This window comes from Maniola hyperantus, chromosome 22, assembly GCF_902806685.2.
Source record: "Maniola hyperantus chromosome 22, iAphHyp1.2, whole genome shotgun sequence".
NCBI classification, from domain to species: Eukaryota; Metazoa; Arthropoda; class Insecta; order Lepidoptera; family Nymphalidae; genus Maniola; species Maniola hyperantus.
The window spans coordinates 936,514-959,284 of NC_048557.2; the positions used below are offsets into that span (position 1 = coordinate 936,514).

At 38.3% G+C, this 22,771-nt stretch overlaps 1 protein-coding gene across 5 annotated transcripts in view; it reads right to left on the minus strand.

The window, feature by feature from the left end:
- LOC117992919 (serine-rich adhesin for platelets-like) overlaps window positions 1-22,771 on the minus strand; it is a 145,313-nt gene that overhangs the window by 25,353 nt on the left and 97,189 nt on the right. For 3 of the 5 annotated variants that reach the window (XM_069506039.1, XM_069506038.1, XM_069506037.1), the window contains exon 1: window positions 4,974-5,238. Coding sequence is in view for 2 of the 5 variants with exons in the window: in XM_034980640.2 (XP_034836531.1) it covers window positions 8,033-8,146; window positions 9,649-9,711 (177 nt within the window). In the remaining 3 variants the exon portion in view is untranslated. Of the gene's footprint in view, window positions 1-4,973; window positions 5,239-8,032; window positions 8,147-9,648; window positions 9,968-22,771 lie in introns of those variants that run through there. The other 2 variants (XM_034980640.2, XM_034980638.2) reach the window with 2 other exon arrangements.

Genomic DNA, 22,771 nt, shown 5'->3' on the forward strand with positions numbered 1-22,771 from the left:
GAATTAGGTTTTTTAAAAATCCCGTGGGAACTCTATATGATTTTCCGGGATAAAAATTAGCCTATAGTACTCTCCAGGTCTTTATCTATACCCATGCAAAAAATCACGCCAATCCATTGCACCGCCCGTTGCGACGTGATTGAAGGACAAACCAACAAACAAACACACTTTCCCATTATAAGGGTAGGTACTGATGGATTACCTCCTTAGTATGGATATGGATTCTTTAGCTTTCAGGTTCGTAGGTATGCTACATTCCTATAGATCTGTGCTTATAGTCCTCGACAGTTTGAGATGGCAATCGGGGTAACGTGCGGGTGTGCGGGGCGTCCCCCCGCGCTCGCCCGCACCGTGTTAACGCGGGGCTTTGAGGGTGTCCGGGGTGTTCCCTTACGGATTGTCATCTCGACCTGTCGCGTACGATACAAACAGGCTAGATAGGTGTAGGTAGGTACTATAAACATAAAGCATTAAAACTCATTTCCCTTTCCTTCGTACAAGAGGGTTAAACTCAAGGCCATGGAATCCGGTGTGAGCATTTACGAGAGTTGTAATCACCTTAGTTTTTGCGATTTATAACTTGAAAAATAAGAATAAATTGTTTATAAGTAGGTAAGTGTGTTGATTAGTGAGAGCTTTTAGCGACATAGACAATTTTTTTTAAAATTACAGGATAGGCTCGCGCTTGACGACAATTATGCCTTAAAGAAAGCAATGATGAGGTCTAAGTTGGAGCATATCACTGAAGGAGGCCGCGGAGAGGGAACGACGCTGGACGCTGACGCCCACCCGCTCCTCAGAAGAAGAAAAGAGAGCCTCAATAGCTCAACGGGTACAGGAGTGGACTGAAAACCGAAAGGTCGACGGTTCAAACCCCGCCCGTTGCACTATTGTCGTACCTACTCCTAGTACAAGCCTGACGCTTAGTTGGAGAGGAAAGGGGAATATAAGTCATTTAACATGGCTAATATTCTTTAAAAAAAACCGGCCAAGTGCGAGTCAGACTCGCGCACTGAGGGTTCCGTACTATAATCGTATTTTATTGACATTTTGCACGATAAATCAAAAACTATTATGCCTAAAAATAAATAAAAATCTGTTTTAGAATGCACAAATAAAGCCCTTTCATATTATGATACCCCACTTGGTATAGTAATCTTACTTTGAAAGTTGAAAATAGTAATATTTGTTCATGACCACAATTTAATTTTTTTTGTGTCATGTAACCACAAATTCACGGTTTTCAGATTTTTTCCCGAATGTCTGCTATAAGACCTACCTACCTGCCAAATTTCATGATTCTAGGTCAACGGGAAGTACCCTGTAGGCTTCTTGACAGACCGACAGACAGAGATACAGACAACAAAGTGATCCTATAAGGGTTCCGTTTTTCCTTTTGAGGTACGGAACCCTAAAAAGGGAGAAGAAGTAGACATTATGCTCACCTTCTCCCGCCCTGGGTATAGGGTGTAAACCTGTGCCGGTTCAACGTCAGGACCGACCGTCAGGACCTCAGTCGCATGACGCATCCGATATCCGGGATCCTGAGACGACTTACTTGACGCGGACGGTACCGCTGGGTTTTTAGTGGGTAGGTACGCTGAAGGCGGTTAAAAAAAAACCAGTGAGTCCCACATACCCGCCTTTGTGCGAAATTTTTTGAAATCCAACCCCTAAGGGGATAAAATAGGGGTTTGTACTGTGTAACTCGTAAAAGTGTCGAAGTTTTACAAGTTTTGAATCATCAAGTAGGAATTAAGATAAAATAAATAATTAAGAATCTCTTTAAACCAAGTGTTATTTGAAACGTAGGTTGTTTCTAGGGGGTAGGTATCAGATAAGAAAGGATCTAACTAAATTCTCCCCCTAATGAAATGAAATGGAGGTTGAAATTTTACAATTGAAATGAAAATAGGCATTTAGGTATTCTGGGTTCCGTGCCTTAAGGTGAGACTGATTGAGTAGGTAAGTGATGCCTTTAGCAGCGGCCTTTCTCAGATCACATGAGAAACCAGAAATTTTACGCGGACGAAGTCGCGGGCAACTGCTGGTAAGCATATAAATGAAGAGATATTTTCACCCAACAAAAACTTCTTTGCGCAAACGATTTGGCTTCCCACGTTTTTGCAGTTTGCACAGTAAAACGTCTGCCTACTCGATGTCTACAAAACTAGCTATAATTACTCATACGCGTTTACTTTTTGTGGACAAATATTTAGAGCCTCAATTAGCTCAACTGGTAAAGGAGTGGACTGAAAACCGAAAGGTCGACGGTTCAAAACCCGCCCGTTGCACTATTGTCGTCCCTTCTCCTAGCACAAGCTTCACGCTTAGTTGGAGAGGAAAGGGGAATATTAGTCATTTAACATGGCTAATATTCTTTAAAAACAAAAAAAAACCTATTTTATTTTAAGTTAACACGTACCTCTAGTACAAGTCTACACATCTTTAACGGTTTTCGAAGTTTAAGTTTCGATATTATAACGAAATCATCAAAGATCAAAGTCTTCGAACAGCGCCTGTTGTCAGTGATCTGATCAGTGATCACATATTATTATGGATCTGAGACATGGTCGCTAACTATGACCCTATGGGACTCATAAGAAAGCTCAGCTGCTCGATTGCGGTAGAATGACAGCTAAAATGTTACGACCGCAATCACCTCTGATTGGTCGACGCTCGCTCCCTATTGGCTCCAATGCATTGTTACAACAAGAATAGCACAAATTCAGCAAATCACAACAATTGAGATTATAATAATGATTGATGCAGGTTTTACAAAATCGACCTACTTTAGTCACACAGCGCGCGCCACCATAGCCTCATATTTGACATATCGTCGATTCACGATCAAACCGAGAGTTCCCTCACTCTAGTTCATTCTGCTGTAGATATTATATGAAGGAACTCGATATCGAATCACGTTTTCGAAAACTATAAAAACTCGGGCTAGGGTAGTGGTTTAAAGATCCCGTTTTATACACCTGTTGGTAAGTAATGTAGTTTCATTCAATGGTTCCATTTTGCAAAATGTAACTTTTTGCGTGAAAACTCACCAGGGTTACCGTTAAATGTGAATAATGGAATAAAAATCGGCCAAGTGCGAGTTAGACTCGCGCAGTTAGGTTCCGTGTACCTTGGACAGCTACGTATAATTATATATTTTTTTGTTAAATAATAAATTTTATTCAATCACCTGCAAAAACAAAATCATCATCATAATTAATCCATCGCTAAACCACTACTGAGCACAGTTCTCCTCTCGGAATGAGAACGTTTTAGGACGTAGTCTGCCACGCTGATAGGCAGACTTCACACACCTTGGAGAACATTATGGAGAACTGTCATGCATACAGGTTTCCTCACAATGCGATGTATTCCTTCACCGTTAAAAATGGTGTAGCTCCAAAATGTTAGAGAAGCGTCTCATCTCGAATATGAGACGTACTTCTTAACCACTAGGCCTGTCACCGCATATGCTAGTCAAGTTAATATTTCATATCAGATCATATTATATTTTACTAGCTCATGCTCGCGACTTCGTCCGTGTAGACTACACAAACTTCAAAACCCTATTTCACCCCCTTAGGAGTTGAATTTTCAAAAATACTTTCTTAGCGGATGCCTACGTCATAATAGCTATCTGCATGCCCAGCCCGATCCGTCCAGTAGTTTGAGCTGTGCGGTGATAGATCAGTCAGTCAGTCAGTCACCTTTTCCTCTTCTATATTTATTTTATTTATTTATTTTTATTATTCATGTACCAAAAATTGTAGTTACAAAGATATATTTAGATTATGAACGAATCTCGAGTCGATGCACAATCATTTGCGTAATAAATTGAAATGATAGAAAACATAAGTACCTATACCTACTTATTTCGAACAATTTCTAGACATTTTCTAGATTGCTTATCTATCTAGATTGCAGTTTGAGCTGTGCGTAGATAGATCAGTGAGTTAGTCAGTCAGTCAGTCACCTTTTCCTTGTATATATTTAGATTCTTTAGAAAAGTTATAAAATCAAAATATTTAAATGTCTGAAGGAGTAAGTATATCTCTTATAATATTTTGAAAAGAAATTCGCTAACGATTTCTCATGATTAGATATCGTATTAGAAAAGATTAGAAGATAAACTTTCTATGTCACATTTAGGTTTTTTATGGTTTCGCGTTTCCGAACAAGCGTGAATCGCATAATCGGAGTGCGTGAGAACATATTTTTTTCTCGACATGTAAAATACTTGTTAACTTTACTAAATTGTATACTAAACCTTGAAATTGTGATAAAATCTTTATAAAAATTACTTACACTTATATAAAAATAATCTAGATTATAAATGTGCACGCTACTTTTTAGGGTTCCGTACACAAAGGGTAAAAGTATTACTAAGACTCCGCTGTCCATCCGTCTGTCTGCCTGTGCATATGTCACCAGGATGTATCTCATCAGCCGTGATAGTTAGACAGTTGAAATTTTTACAGATTATTATGTATTAAAATAAATATTTAAAATAAAACAGATATTTAAGGGGCCTGCTTAAATATTTGTTCCTCCCATACAACAAACGTGATTTTTTCCCAATTTTTATAGATAATGGTACGGAACGCTTCGTGCGCGAGTCTCGCACTTGGCCGGTTTTTTATTTTATTTAACACGTAGAATACTTATTATGTTTACTAAAAATGTATATTGACCACATTGAAGCTTTAAATTGTGGTAAAAACTCTTTAAATATTATTAAATTTTATTCACACATACATAAAAATAATCTTCCGACTTCTTATGTATTTTCAGATCGACTTGAATGGAAAATTTAAAAAGGGACGCAAGTCAAATTTAAAACGATTTTTAATACTTATTCTTCTTACCTATCTCTAACTCTATTTTGTTGTAGGTACCTACTCTATCTAGAAGCTTACAAGTTCTAAGCTTTAAAATACCCTTATTTTTATTTTTCAATTTTTTCTTACAATTTAATCCTTTTACTCGACACTTTTAAATTTAACCCTAATAAACACATTCACTATTTACATAATAACACTAAAACATCACATTTGAAGCTTTTAAAGTTCTTCATTTCTTTTTTTTAATCAAAAATCTATTTCTTTAAAATTAGAATACGTCAATCACGATAATTAATTTTAAAACGAAAATAATTAAAAAGTCCGGCTGTCAAAATTCAAACTCGAATTTCGAATGTTTTTTTTTACGCGTGGTTCGCAAGCTAAGGTCGCGGCTAGACTGCCTATCGGACGGCACAGACTAAAAAGATAACAGAAGCCTTAATAGGCAATGCATCGATGCGATATTACATCGTCTCGCCTTGTATGTAAACTGGATTTACATAATAATGAAAGCGTTTACGTGCGTTCCTGTGCCTTTATTAAGTTAATAGAAACGTAAAATAACACCTACGCTATGTCCCTAAGAGTTTTAACGGTTTTGTTTGCGTCATACTGGCTTTTTCTTGGCTGCCTTTTATTTAAATATTTTGCTTATAAAGTGACTAAACCATAGTCATCATGATCAACCCATTACTAAAATAAAAAAATAAAATAAAAATCTTTTTTATTCAAATAAACTTTTACAAGTACTTTCGAATAGTCGGATGCATCTACCACTGGTTCGGAATGCCTTGGGGTGAGCATGGGTCTCCTGTTTAGAATGAGAAGGGAGTCTGTCACGCTGGCCCAGTGCGGATTGGCAGACTTCACACACCTTTGAGAAAATTATGGAGAACTCTCAGGCATGCCGGTTACCTCGCGATGTTTTCCTATACCGTTAAAGTAAGTGCTATTTAATTGGTTAAAACGCACATAACTCCGAAAAGTTAGAGGTGCGTGCCCGGGATCGAACACCCGATCTCCTAGCTAGAAGGCTGACGTCTTAACCACTGAGCTATCACCGTATAGTACACACCGTAGAGTATAATTAAAACCGGACAAGTGCAAGATGAACTCGGTGATTCGACTCGGTCTAAGGCCTACCTTGACTTTGCTCAGACTAAAGACTTAAGACGTTTCTAGGTTGTTTGTTGGTTTGTCCTTCAATCACATCGCAACGGTGACTCGGATCGACGTGATTTTTGCATGAGTATATAGATAAAAACCTGGAGAGTGACATAGGCTACTTTTTATCCCGGAAAATCAAAGAGTTCCCATGGGTTTTTTTAAAAAACCTAATTCCACGCGGACGAAGTCGCGGGCATCAGCTAGTAATACCTAAAAAAAAAAAGATGGCGTCATGTATTGCGGTGACCTCGAGCACGCGATGCACTTTCACCGTTTACATGCAGTGGCATATAAGCGCATTGTTTGTTTAGTTTAGTTTCCTTCATTAATTTAAAAACGTTTAAGTGCGAGTCGGACTCGAACACGAAGGGTTCCGTACAAGAAAACAATTTTTTTTTTTTAAAGTTCATGGCGGCCATTTTGAAATTTTACTATTTTTATTACCTACGTAATCTAAATATAGAAAAGGAAAAGGTGACTAACTGGCTGACTGATCTATCAACGCACAGCTCAAACTAATGGACGGATCGGGCTGTTTGGCATGCAGATAGCTATTATGACGTAGGCATCCGCTAAGAAAGGATTTTTGAAAATTCAACCCCTGAGGGGGTGAAATAGTGGTTTGAAGTTTGTGTAGTCCACGTAGACGAAGTCACGAGCGTAAGCTAGTGTTGTATAAGATTCGTTAACTTATTTAGAAATAAGATTAATTATTCAGAATGTGTACAATTTTTTTTACTAAGTACTAAATTCATCAGTACCCTTATTATAAAGGCGAAAGTGTGTTTGTTTGTTGGTTTATTGGTTTGTTGGTTTGTCCTTCAATCACGTCGCAACGGAGCAATGGATCGACGTGATTTTTTGCATGGGTATAGTTTAGGACCTGGAGAGTGACACAGGCTACTTTGTATCCCGGAAAATCAAAGAGTTTCCACGGGATTTTAAAAACCTAAATCCACGCGTACGAAGTCGCGGGCATCAGCTAGTTTTCTATAATTTCATTTTATTATGCAAACATTGATCCTAGTAATTGGTTTATCATAAGTAACCAAAATTCGGTGAAATTTTCAATACCATGTGAATGGTTCCTAAGCTGCAATGATAAACAAAATATTTCCTGAAAAATATTGAAAAACAGCTGAGCTGGAAAACTCTGAAAGTTTTTTGTCAGCTAATATTATTAATTCATATTCATACTATAGCGCCATCTGTGTGAACGCCTGTTTATTACGCTATCAGCATGTTGGCCTCACAGTAACCTCTCAAGTAGGTTTCTGATAAACGAAAATTCCGAATGGTTTACAAATAATTTTAAATCCCATAAATTATGAATGGTTACTAAACTTTATAGTTAAGTAAACAACTCGTTATGAAAGCCTTTCAGTAACTTCTCCTGAAAATCCTGAACAGTACTGAACAAAAAATCCTGAAAATGCTGAACAGCCGTGCTTCAATCAGTTTTTCGACAGCTAATATTTTATTTAAACTGTAACGCCATCTATACGAACGTGTTTGAACTACTACGCTGTCCGCATGTTGACATCACAATTCACTATCTGCAACCTAGATGTCGCTAGTAGTTAGTACATGAAGCATTCCTACAGACCGAAATGAAAATTTCGGCTTCCTTTCAATAATTTACTTACCAACTATAGTTTTGTATAATTTAAACACCAAAATTGTAACGGTTGCCAAGACACTTAATAATAGTGCATTCAATATTAACTGGTGTGTTTCCACCTGAGACCGTCATTAGCAATAACAATAGGATTAAGTCGTGGCGGGTGAATTCAAAAGTATCAACACTGGTTGATTTGCAACAAAATATATAAGGTTGAACCGGCTCCTTTAAAAATTAATGGGCTCTATGAGTGTTTGGTTTGTTACCCCTGTTGTTTACTTGGCATGTCGAATGTAATCCTATTGTTATTGCTAATGATCTCAATTGGAAACACGCCAGTTAATATTGAATGCACTATTTTTCTACTACACTTATCTTAGTAGGAGAATTGTGTTACCTTATCAGCCTTGTCGGTGGGTGGAGAAGCCGGCGGACTCCGCGGCAGACCCAGGTCCTCATCCTCATCACTGTCACCTCGACCCCGCCGCCGCACCGCCGCTACTAGCTCCGCCTGGTGGACAAAAATAGACACGGTGAGATTTCGAGACACCATCATTGACATCGATATTATAGCGGTGATAGCTTAGGGCGCCTTCAGCCGCAAAGTGCCGCCCAAAGTCGTGCTGCCTCCGCGCGGCTCTTTAGGTTCTATTCGAGAGGTCGGGGGTTCGATCCCTGGCACGCATCTCTAACTTTATACGGTACAGTGATAGCCAGTCGGTCTTTTGTTCGGGAGGTCGAGGATTCAATCCCGGGCACGGATCTCTATGGATCTCTAACTTTACGGAGATATGTGCGTTTCAAATGTGAAAAAGAATTTTCAGTTCTTGTTTTGATTTTTTTTATTACGATTTGTACTTAATTGGTTTTCTATAATCATCTCTGCAAATATTTCGATCAAAACACTAAAATGGGCACAATCAAATTCCAAATAGGTATTGTGTCATCAAAGGGATGCGATAGCATATTATCAAGCACTTGTATCCGTCCATATTGTCAGAACTACTTAATTGGAGTTCATACAACTAAGTACGTAGGTATATTAATAATTATTAAAGCAGAAAATATTGTGCTTTAATGTGCAAAATGTCGGATTTTACACAAAAATCGCGACGGAATAATATCTAAGTATAATTTCAAAACAAAAATAATCGATCGAATAAAATAGGTAGGTAAGTATTCCTTCGTAGGAACACGCTCACCATAATACTTTGAACGTCAGTTAAGTGTGAGTCAAAAACTGTGATAAATCAAATCTGATATGTACATAAAAATAAATAAAAATCTTTTTTAGAATGTAAAGGTATACTTAGTTATTACCCCAGTTATATACCCTACTTGGTATAGATACTTTGAAAATACTAATTATTTGTTCATGAACACTTTTAATTTTTTTGGTGATGTAACCACAAATTCACGGTGCATTCATTATCTGCATAGCGAACTCTGACTTCTCTATCATTCAAATAACTATTCACAATTTGCCTGAGATTCAGGGGGCATTTTTCGTCCAGTAAGCGACATCTCACCGCGGGCCACCACGCGCTGTCGAAGGCTCCCTCTATGTCTAGTGATACGACTACATTGATAAGCTTATTATCAAGATTGTTCCGTATATGTTGCACCAAGTCACAGAGGGAGTCCTCGGTACCGTGCTCGGTCAGTTTTCGGATTTATTCCTTTACTTGTGCTATAAGACCTACCTACCTGCCAAATTTCATGGTTCTAGGTCAACGGGAAGTACCCAATAGATTTTCTTGACAGACGGACAGACAGACAGACAAACAACGAAGTGATCCTATAAGGGTTCCTTTTTCCTTTTGAGGTACGGAACCCTAAAAATCACGTCGATCCGTTACTTCGTAGCGACGTAATTGAAGGACAAAGTACAAACCAACAAACAAACACATTTTCTCATTTATTATATGGGTAGTGATTATAATATGACGAGATAGTAGTAGTAAGAGCCTTATTATGTAGATTTTCATTAATTTTTTGTTAGAGAATACCAACCCATAACCGAGCGATCTTCGAATCTGTGACCCACAGAAACCTCCTCTTCCATGATTGATTCATGCCCACTGACTTCACTTAACACAATTTACACTTGCATTTTTAACTATCTAGGTATTTTCACTTTAGTGTCTATTTATCTTTCACTTTATAACACTTCAACGGTCAAGTGATTTCGGTAAATGAAAAGTTTAATGCACTTTTTGATATCACTTTTCTGTTTACACTTATTCTTTGTATTTCACTTTTACATTTGAAATCATTTAGAATGATTTTGTAAAGTACCTGTACCTATTTACATTTTTCTAAAAGTTATGAGTTTGTTAAGTCTGAAGGCAGAATTTTTTTAGTTTAGTACCTTTCACTCTATCTTTATATATATCGGTATCTTTCAATAATTATAATAACACTTCAAAGGTCAAGTGATTTTGGTAATTGAAAAGTTTAATGCACTTTTTGATATCACTTTTCTGTTTACACTTATTGTTTTTCACTTTTACATTTAAAATCATTTAGAACGATTTTGTAAAGTATACCTACCTACTTAAATTTTTCTAAAAATTATGAATTGGTTAAGTCTAAAAGCAGAAAAATTTAGCTTATCTTTTTGGTGTCATAAAGTTTTCAATTCATTTTCAATCTAAACTAGAAATATTAGAAGACGTTGACAAAAGTTACTGAGCAATATTTTAATATTTTATTATTTTCGTTTACGCAGACTTTGATGCGTCAGTCTAGCCCGATTCCTAATTTAACACTAAGCATAAAATCTGACTCATTTCAGCCGATTTCAAGTCAACAAAGTGAATAATAATTATTCCAACGATATGCTATGGTGTATTTATTTTGAACTGTTACTGTGAATATATTAAATTAAACAAGGAATATTTGTTTAATAATAGATTTATATATATAATAGAATTGGAATTATATTGGCTAAACTTAAGTTAAAGAAAATATTACAATAAAACTTAAAGCTAGCCTTATCTAATTATGTACTATACAAATCATGACCTCGTGGATTGACACCAAGAATACTGGCTGCAATTCTGCGCTGGACAGCCAGGCTGATCCGTTGCGCAAAAAATTAGGTCCCTTCTGTCACCAGATGAGGCTATTAATCGCGGTGAAATGTCTCGTAAATTTTTTTTTGCACTAAGACTCCATGGCCCCATGGTCTCCACGGGAAACGGAACAAAAATGTAACTCTCGATAAGAGAGGCATACTTGCGCCGCTTGCCGTTTTTAGCTGTTTCTGCTGCGGCTCCCGGTCTTGATGCTGTTTCCCTGATATGTCAGGACCGGGTCATCAAGACCGGGATTGTGTCAACGCAAGTCGCGTCCCACATTAGCGGCCGTCCCCGTTCCCAGGGAACCAGCGTCAATCCATCAGTGGCCCTACCGCGGTTGTTTGACAGCTACAATGTCACGATCGCAATCATCTCTGATTGGTTAATGCTCGCTCACTATTGGCCACAATGCATTGTTGCAACAAGAATAGCACAAATTCAGCCAATCAGAACAATTGAAATTGTAATAATGATTGATGCAGGTTTTAGACAATCGCCCTACAGGTCTCTTGCTAACATCCCGAGTCCCGACTAATCCCTGCCGGCTCAATGAGCGAAGGAATGTCTATGGAGGCAAGAGCTCTTTTGAACGTGTCGTTTAGAGAGCCATGCCTACCAGAGCTCCTCTGGCGAGAGAGTCCGTGGATTCCAAGTTTAAAAGTTAAAGTATATTCAAATGCTATTTAAAAATATTTAAACCAGGTTACCTTACAGATGAACTAATCCGTTACTGTCGTAATTTAAGCAACGTTATACGAAAAACGATATCACTAATAAACATAATGTAGTATGATCGGTGAGAGAAGAGTTCGCGGAGACAATGCCGATGCTTTGATAACTTGCCATTGTGCTGTAATGATGGAGACCGTTGTTATACATTCCCGAATTACCTACCTTGGTTAATAATGCTTAATTATGTATTTTGTGAGAGGTTTCTTATTTTAAATCAAATCAGAATAAATAATATCTATCCCGGCGTTACTCACGTGTCGACGTTAGCCCGACTAGTTTCGAACCCATCCGGGGTTTGGAGGGCTACAAATCAGAATAATCATCATCATCATCATCATCATCATCATGATCAACCCATCGCCGGCTCACTACAGAGCACGGAACTCCTCTCAGAACGAGAAGGGTTTTGACCATAGTCTACCACGCTGGCCATTTGCGGATTAGTAGACTTCATACACCTTTGAGAACATTATGGAGAACTCTCAGGCATGCAGGTTTCCTCACGATGTTTTCCTTCACCGTTAAAGCAAGTGATATTTAATTAACTCGTTTGCTCGCTATATCTATTAAAAAAATTCCGAAAAGTTAGAGGTGCGTGGCCGGTAGAAATTCATGAAAGTAAAGTAGACTTGCATTGTAGACCTGTCTTTCTTTGTAGAGTAGGTATGCACTAAGAAAGGACTTTTCGAGATTCCACCCCTAAGTGGGTTAAATGGGGGTTTGAATTTATGTAGTAGGTAGGTACACGCGGACGAAGTCGCGAGCATAAACTAGTCTAAATATATAAAAGGAAAAGGTGACTGACTGACTGACTGATCTATCAACGCACAGCTCAAACTACTGGTCGGATTGGGCTGAAATTTGGCATGCAGATAGCTATTATGACGTAGGCATCCGCTAAGAAAGGATTTTTGAAAATTCAACCCCTAAGTGGGTTCAATAGGGGTTTGAATTTATGTAGTAGGTACACGCGGACGAAGTCGCGAGCATAAACTTGTAATACATATTTTCCTTAAATAACATTGCTTGCGTAAATTACAAGAATTGTATCAAGTGATACATATATACCTAAGTACATATTAACCGCAAATATTACTTATTTGATTATTATAAATCATTTCCGATCGTTTTCCCGTTGGATCACTACCCATATAAATTTCAATTTCAATTTTCATTTATTGCATCTCCATAAACTACATCATATTAAGTATGTACAAAGTATTATGGATACCCAGTTTGGGTGTCGCAATTTGGTCCTTAGACCTTGGTAGGGAGACCGATATTATTATTTATTTTTATGTTCGTCGTTTAGGAAATCATTTACGGCATAGTAGCCCTTTTCTAATAAAAAGTTTTTTAATATTTTGTTGAATTTATTTTCATTGTTTATGTTACGAATTTTGTCTGGTAAATTATTATATATCTTTATAGACATTACGTAGGGACTCGAGGTATGCAGTACTAATTTTGATTGCGGAAGGTTTAATTTATTTGCATGTCTTTCAAGAAATCGACGGGATTTGATTTCTTTTTTTGTGTATAAGTGTATATTTCTTTTTACAAATTTATAAATGCGAAAGTGTGTCTGTTGGTTTGTCCTTTAATCACATCGCAACGGACTGACGTTTTTTTGTATGGATATAGTTGAAGACCTGGAGAGTGACATAGGCTACTTTGTATCCCGGAAAATCGAAGGGTTCCCACGGGATTTTTAAGAATCTAATTCCAAGCGAACGAAGTCGCGGGCATCAGCTAGTTATAAATCATTTTCCCGTTGGATCTATTTCAGTGGCGTGCACAGGGTTTGAAGCCAGGGTAGGCATTAGTTAGGCAGGAACCTGTTTAAAGTAAAGTAAAGTAAGTAAAATATGCTTTATTGTACACCAAAACAAAAACAATAGACATAATATAACAAATACAGCATGTACAATAGGCGGCCTTATCGCTAAAATAGCGATCTCTTCCAGGCAACCTTAGGGTAGAGGATATAAAAATTAAAGAAAGCGGAAGGGGTGTACTAATTAAATAAAGTAAATACACATAATATACGTATATATATATATAAATGAAAATACAACAGTAAATAAGAGAGGAATAGTGGCAGGTCATAATGTAAAATTTGTCATGAGCTACTACAACTGGGGTAAGCAGTGCATTTATGCCTCTATGACCTGCACGCCACTGATCTATTTATATATACCTTGGATGGATAACTCACAAGTTGTTGAACATGATTCTCCACATACCCTATCCCAGTGGTCGGACTTCGTCCGCATGGATTTAGGTTACAAAAATCTCGGGGAACTCTTTGATTTTTCGGGATAAAAAGTAGCCTATGTCACTCTCCAGGTCTTTAGCTATACCCATGCAAAAAAATCACGTCGATCCGTTGCTTCGTTGCGACGTGATTGAAGGACAAACCAACAAACAAACACACTTTCGCATTTATTATATGGGTAGAGATTATAACATCGATATAAATAACAAGATGATAAGAGACAAGAGATGATATTCAAGCAAACAAAATATTTCACGGTTTTGGAACCAAATAAATCAGCGCCACCTCAAAGTCAAAGTCAAAGTCAAATGATTTATTCAAAATAGGTAATAAATTACTCGTATTGATGGTCTGGTGTGGTGTTAGATTTGTAAGATATAGTGGTGATAATTATTACGCAAACTTAAAACTAAAGCTACGAGGGTTCCAAACGCGCCCAGGTCTGAGAAGAGCCCACAACAAACCTCTTAGATACTAATGAACGAACGGTTTGAAATCCAGATGTCACTGAGGTTGCATTGGTGCTAAAGCACCACTGAGTCGGTGCCATTTTGTTTGTTCAATAGCCCTGTCCATACGAAGTAATATATAAGCCAATGGATTATAATATGACGAGATGACAGCTAACCTCAAAATCTCTTATCACTTGAACCACAACGAAAGTCTAATTTGAATGTGAAATGTAGGCGGATGGCATAGTGGTTGCGAAATCGCAACTAGCAGGTCAATCTAAATATATAAAAGGAAAAGGTGACTGACTGACTGACTGACTGACTGACTGACTGACTGATCTATCAACGTACAGCTCAAACTACTGAATGGATCGGGCTGAAATTTGGCATGCAGATAGCTATTATGACGTAGGCATCCGCTAAGAAAGGATTTTTGAAAATTCAACCCCTAAGGGGGTGAAATAGGGGTTTGAAATTTCTGTAGTCCACGCGGACGAAGTCGCGAGCATAAGCTAGTTCGGATATATAAATGCGTAGACTTGCGTGTTATTGTTTATGTTAACTATTTAGAATGTTATGTATTTAGTAAATATTGATTTTGCATAATCTTCTTTGATTAAGTTATTATAACTTTTTTTTAACATTTACGGTTTGAACTGTAAGTATACTCTGTTGAATTGTGCAAGTATGTAGATTAGGTAGTATACATCATCATCATGATCAACCCATCGCCGGCTCACTACAGAGAACGGGTCTCCTCTCCGAGTGAGAAGGGTTTTGGCCATAGGCTACCACGCTGGCCATGGGCGGATTCACACGATAGACTTCACACGCCTTTGAGAACATTATGGAGAACTCTCAGGCATGCAGGTTTCCTCACGATGTTGAAAGCAAATTATATTTAACTAGCTGATGCCCGCGACTTCGTTCGCGTGGATTTAGGTTTTTAAAAATCCCGTGGGAACTCTTTGATTTTCCGGGATAAAAAGTAGCCTATGTCACTCTCCAGGCTTTTAACCATACCCAATTACCCATGCAAAAAATCACGTCAATCCGTTGCTCCGTTGCGACGTGATTGAAGGACAAACCAACAAATCAACAAACAAACACACTTTCGCATTTATAATAAGGGTACTGATTACTTAAAACGCACGTAACTCCGAAAAGTTAGTGGTGCGTGCCCGGGATCGAACCCCCGACTTCCGATTAGAAGGCGGACGTCCGACGTCCGACGTCCGACGTCCGACGGATATACACTATACAGTATTTTGTACCTACATAAGGTAGTAGGTAAGTTAATTGCAAAAAATGCTGAATAATCATGACAAACCAAAAGTTCTTGATTTTCCCAATGTGAATCACACAATAATTCGTGTATGTAGGTAATAGGTATTGCTATACCCTACTGAGACTAGTCTACATTGTTTTATTATGGTTCCGGATACCTATGTCCAGCAGTGGACGTCTATCGGTTGATGATGATGATGATGATGATGATGATGAAAAAAATAGAAAATCTCTGAATATTGGACAACATTCTTGGAAGATATCGTGGGCGTGCGATATGGGCGTTGCATCATACGACCGGTTTGCGATGACCACTAACCTGACAGTTAATACCTACTCGTGAATATACAGGTGTAAACAGAACGCTGGCAAAAACGAAGACAGATGATAGTACTGATGATTACTGATATGATACCACAAAAAAAACGCAAAAAAATCCTATGATTTTGTAAAAGGTTACGATAAATTGCAAATAAAACATCAGATTGACGCTAGAGGTCGTCGAACATTGGGAAAGTAGGTCACTCGGAGTTAATGGCGCGTCGTAGGCGGGGCATTGACCCGAGTTTTGCACACTATCCATTGCGGGTTTGAAAAATTCTAAAAGTACAAAACGAGACAAATGGTTATTGGTATTAGATTGTGTTTAGGTAGTACTAGCTTATGCTCGCGACTTCGTCCGCGTGGACTACACAAAATTCAAAACCCTATTTTATATTATCTATTTATTTACTATGGAATTTTCAAAAATCCTTTCTTAGCGGATGCCTTCATCATAATAGCTATCTGCATGCCAAATTTCAGCACGATCCGTCCAGTAGTTTGAGTTGTGCGTTGATAGATCAGTCAGTCAGGCAGTCACCTTTTCCTTTTATATATTTAGATAACAATAACGCTAAGTTTTTGCTAGCGTTCTGGTTACATCCTGTATAGTGAATAGGTACCTCTTACGTCACACGCTTGGACGATATCGTTAGAGCTACTTTATGATAACGGGTTTGCTTGAATACAACACGTATAGTAGGTTCGCGACAGGTCGAGATGGCAATCGGGGAGGGAACGCCCCGCACATTCACACAGCCCCCGCGCTAACCCGGTGCGGGCGAGCGCGGGTGTGCAGGGCATCCCCTCGCCTCATACCCCGATTGCCACCTCGACCTGTCGCGGCCTATAACGAAGTTATCCTTTCAAGGTTCCGTTTTTCTTTTTGAGGTACGGAACCTAAAAAAACTTGAAATTATCTACATTGTGTACAATATACCTAACGAAGACACTCCTAAAAAATTAAAATATATTATTCCGCATTATAAATCACAAAATTAAGTCATTTTGACCGCTAACATTTGAAATGCATTAAAAGTAAAAGCGACCATTCATTAACTGGTTTCGAACTGAGGAGATTTCATTTTGCTTCTATGACAACGTGAATCTTGATTCTTGACATCATTTTGGGCAACTTTTAATGAAAATATTACAATAAAGCCTTATCTAATTACTATACAAATCATGCCCGCGTGGAATGGTGCCAAGAATATTGGCTGCATTTCCGCGCTGGACAGCCAGGCTGATCCGTTGCGCAAAAAATGAGCCAGCCCTTCTGTCACCAGATGAGGCTATTAATTGCGGTGAAATGTCTCGTAAATTTTTTTTGGCACTAAGACTCCATGGCCCCAGGGTCTCCACGGCAAACGGAACAAAAATGTAACTCTCGATAAGTGAGGCATACTTTTATATAATAGCTAGAAAGGCTGCGAAGACGAGGGTGGCTTCTATATGCCTTCCCTAGTTAACCTTAAATAAACGACTGCAGAACCGATGGCCGCTTGGGCAGACGTGTTCTGGAGTGGAGACCGCGTATCGGCAAGCGCGGTGTGGGACGACCTCCAACCCGCTGGACTGACAACCTTAAGAAGGTAGCGGGAAGTGGGTGCATGAGGAAGGCAGAGGATCGTGTGTGGTGGCGCGCTCTTGGGAAGGCCTATGTCCAGCAGTGGACGCAAACACTGAGGAGGAGGTCAGAAGACACGCTGATCGTGCGCGCGTTAAAAATAAATAAAAATCATGATTTAATAAATTATTCTTTTCAATAATGAATTCTAGCACCACAAACTGCCGCTATACAAAAAATCGCGTCATTTTCAGGGTTCTGTACATCAAAAGGAAAAACGGAACCCTTATAGGATCACTTTGTTGTCTGTCTGTCTCTCTGTCGGTCTGTCAAGAAACTTACAGGGTACTTCCCGTTGACCTAGAATCATGAAATTTGGCAGGTAGGTAAGTCTTATAGCTGACATTCGGGGAAAAATCAAAAAACCGTGAATGTGAGGTTAGATCACACAAAAAAAATTAAATTGTGGTCATGACCTAATAATTAGTATTTTCAACTTTCGAAGTGAGTGACTATATCAAGTGGGGTATCATATGAAAGGTCTTCATCTGCACATTCTAAAACAAATTTTTATTTATTTTTATGCATCATAGTTTTTGAATTATCGTGCAAAATGTCGAAAAAATACGACTGTAGTACGGAACCCTCATTGCGCGAGCCTGACTCGCACTTGGCCGGTTTTTTATTATATTACTACAGTTCAAGAGCCTATTTGTTGAATCATCGCATAACAAGATAAGTTATTATTAAATGTTGATTTTCAATTAACGTGAGCTGAGCAAGTTGAAACGAAAGTGAGCTCAGGAAGATGTTCTCTCTGGCTGCCTCCGGACAGACAGACCGTGACGACGGACGTGTATGTATGTACGAGTATGTACTTATATATATATGGTGAATGATGAGTTAAATGCTTCCAAACTTCTTAGGCATATATGCCTACGAAGTTATTTAAATATAATAGAAGTTATTTTAATAAAAGTTATTTAGATCGTATAGTATTATGAGTTAAGTAGGTACTTTTTATTTGCTAAAGGATTTTTCATTTGATTTTTAGGGTTCCGTATCTCCAGAGAAAAAAGGAGCTTTTATTATCTCTTCGTTGTCTGTCTGTTTTTTTTATTCAGATACATAAGTTAGCCCTTGACTGCAATCACACCTGGTGGTAAGTGATGATGGATTCTAAGATGGAAACGTGCTAACCTGGGAGGGGTATGACAGTTTTTTTTTAATAAACCCGCACCCCTTTGGTTTCTACACGGCATCGTACCGGAACGCCCCTTGGCGGCTTTGCCGGTAGGGTGGTAACTAGCCACGGCCGAAGCCTCCCGCCAGACCAAACCAGAGATTTATTTAGGGACCTCCTACTAATAAGACAACTGCGCCAGGGAGGTCGAACTGTCTCTCGTGTCAAGGAAATCAAAAGCTATATAGGCTACTTCCCGTGGACGTAGAATCAGGAAGTCTTGCAGGCAGCAATATCTTATAGCACAAGTAAAGGTAAAAATCCGAAAACTGTGAATTTGTGGTCACATCGCAAAAAAATAAAAACTGATTTCTTGTACTACCTACTATCCCATAGAGAAAGGAACCCTCCGTGTGCGAGTGCAACTCGTACTTGACCGGTTTTTATGTTTACATAGTGTGCCTATAAATAACTCAGTGCTTTTATATATAAATTGTTTAATATTTACCAAAAACACTTTAGTTGTGAACAGCCATGCTATATTCCAAAACTTCCGAATAGTGTCTTTGAAAGAAGGCGCCATTTTGCTAATTATTTTCAAAATCACAGAGCGGAACTTTTAAAAAAGCTTTTGAAATATCACTTTTCTAATTAGAATTTTAGAACGTGTATTTTAAGCCACTTTAGAAAAAAGTTTTTTTTTAAATCACTGGTATTAGGTAGATATATTCCAAACTCAATATTTATTGCGTTTAATAGAGATTTTAAAAAAAATTAGACCACTTTTAAATTTCGAACTTTAAACTCTATATTAATTTAAAACCACTTTAGAAATGTCGGAACTTCAAATCACTCATCATTATTTAGTTAGTAACATAACATAACATATTATCTGTTAATTATGTAACATTACATTTCGAGCACAACATTTAAAACAAGACAATAACAGCTAGTACTACATACGGTAGTACTACACTTTTATTGGTCTTTTATTGCACATTAACTAAATAAAGACGAATGATCACATCACATCACACGACTATTCGCAATTTATTTTTCCTCGTCAAATATTGCAAAGGCATTCAACAGGACTACCTATTTAAGGTATCCAATGCTAAAATCCTGCATTTAAATAAGTTTTTTCAGAAATAATACTAAAAATAAAAACAACCTAAGTATTTATATCACATAATATCACTCGACTCTGCGATTTATTCTTTTTAATTAAAAGTCACTCAGATTCCGAACGAAAAAAGAAATTAAAAAAAGTAGTCTGAAGCCGCGTGCGCAGGTTTTTGGAAAGTCAGACAAAACGGTACTGACTAACTGAGCATTGGGATTCAAAGTAGAATCACGGTTTTACTTTCTAAGCACGATATTATTATTTGATATGCTTCTTTATAATAATTAAATTAGTTTTTTGGGTTCCGTACCCAAAGGGTAAAAGCTATGATAGCCTAGTGGTTAGGACGTCCGCCTTCTAATCGGAGGTCGGGGGTTCGATCCCGGGAGTTTTGTGCGTTTTAAGTAATTAAATAGGTATCACTTGCTTTAACGGTGAACATCGTGAGGAAACCTACATGCCAATGTTCTCAAAGGTGTGTGAAGTCTACCAATCCGCACATGGCCAGTGTGGTAGACAATGGCCAAAACCTTTCTCTCCGAGAGGAGACCCGTTCTCTGTAGTGAGCCGGCGATGGGTTGATCATGATGATGACCCAAAGGGTAAAATGGAGCTCTATCAATGTCACTCTGGTGTCTGTCTGTCTGTCCGCTTGTCGGTCTGTATACCGTAGACGAAATGAGATTGAGACAGAACCTGGAATTTTGATATTTAGTGTAACAAAACTGAATGTTGAATTAAAAATTCAATTTAATTATTTTTCAGGCATTGTCTCTGTCACTCGTACCTATATGACGTTTTGTCGGTCTCAACGACAGAGACAATCTCTACAAATCCGCTATCTCCTTCTAAAGGTCGATGTACATGATTTCCTGCCGCGTAGGTATTGTACAGTAATTGACACGCGCGAAATACTTAGCTAGTGCTAACGGGATAAATATTCAATCAAAACAACACGTGCTTAAGAGTTTTTAAAAGGGGGAAATATTATTTTTAAGGTTCCATAGCCGAAAGGTGCCATTGGGATCCTATACCCTCTGCCCTCCGCTGTCCGTCTGTCCGTCTGTCTGTCAGCGGGCCATGTCGTGAACCAAAACAGGCCGAGTTAAAATTTTCACAGAGTAGATAGGTATATGTATAATTTCAATTGTCGCTATAACAATAAATAATAAATCAACCAAGATGGCAAATTACAAAATGACGTCATGCAAATTAAAAAAAAAAAATTCTTAGTGTTGGTGTTCGATGGTAGGTTTTGACTCTATAGGTTAGTAAATGTGTTTGTGAAAACCTAATTAATTGAATATTAATAATACGACTTTTGGGTTAGTAATTTTCCGAATTTTTAAATCTATGAAATCTTAAACTTTAAAAGTCGCCCGCAGACCAGAAACTTTTTATCGGCCGATAGTTTGGTCGGTTTCTTAATCAGTATGAAGATGTATCATCATCATCATGATCAACCCATCACCGGCTCACTACAGAGCACGGGTCTCCTCTCAGAGTGAGAAGGGTTTTGGCCATAGTCTACCACGCTGGCCATGTGCGAATTGGTAGACTTCACACACCGTTGAGAACATTATGGAGAACTCTCAGGCATGCAGGTTTCCTCACGATGTTTTCCTTCACCGTTAAAGCAAGTGATATTTAAATAATTAAAACGCACATAACTCCGAAAAGTTAGAGGTGCGTGCCCGGGATCGAACCCCCGACCTCCGATTAGAAGGCGGATGTCCTAACCACTAGGCTACCACAGCTTTTTTGAAGATGTATGTGCGCAAATTATAACGATTCATACTGATTAAGAAACCGACCAAACTATCGGCCGATAAAAAGTTTGTGGTCTGCGGGGACTCTTAAAAGGTGTAAAAATACGTCTTGTAGTAGAATATTTCCGCATATCAATAAAATCGAAAACCGCCAAACTAATAAAACTGATAATACCGGTTCGGGAACTAGAAACTAGTTTCACACCGAATTAGCTATAAATACGTAACTACTACTCTTCTAAAATCTTCTAATCCAAATATTATATAAAAAGAAAAGGTGACTGACTGACTGACTGATCTATCAACGCACAGCTCAAACTACTGGACGGATCGGGCTGAAATTTGGCATGCAGATAGCTATTATGACGAAGGCATCCGCTAAGAAAGGATTTTTGAAAATTCAACCCCTAAAGGGGTAAAATAGGGGTTTGAAATTTATGTAGTCCATGCGGGCAAAGTCACGAGCATAAGCTAGTCTATATATATAAAAGGAAAAGGTGACTGACTGACTGACTGACTGACTGACTGACTGACTGACTGACTGACTGACTGACTGACTGACTGACTGACTGACTGACTGACTGACTGACTGACTGACTGACTGACTGACTGACTGACTGACTGACTGACTGACTGACTGACTGACTGACTGACTGACTGACTGATCTATCAACGCACAGCTCAAACTACTGGACGGATCGGGCTGAAATTTGGCATGCAGATAGCTATTATGACGTAGGCATCCGCTAAGAAAGGATTTTTGAAAATTCAACTGCTAAGGGGGTGAAATAGGGATTTGAAATTTTGTAGTCCACGCGGACGAAGTCGCGGGTATAAGCTAGTAAATAATAGGTAGATAGGTGGTAAATAATCCTACCTCAGTACCTACAGGTACCTCAGTACTCAGTACCCTTATTATAAATGCGAAAGTGTGTGTGTTTGTTGGTTTATTGGTTTGTCCTTCAATCACGTCGCAATGGTGCAACGGATTGACGTGATTTTTGCATTGGTAGGTATAGATAAAGACCTGGAGAGCGACATAGGCTACTTTTTATCCCGGAAAATCAAAGAGATTCCACGGGATTTTTATAAACCAATTCCACGCGGACGAAGTTGCGGGCATCAGCTAGTAGGTATATGATATGTGTAGTGTAGCATATAAGGCAGTGTATGTGATATAGCTCAAAGCAGTGGCTGCGAGCTTATTGCTATGAGTCATAGTACGAGCAAATCAATAGTGGTGGGAGGAACCACTGTTTTGACATTGAATCAGATATAAAAGTTGGCATTGAAAACACCTAGTTGGTTACTTAATTAATGTCATTATGTGAGACCGTATCC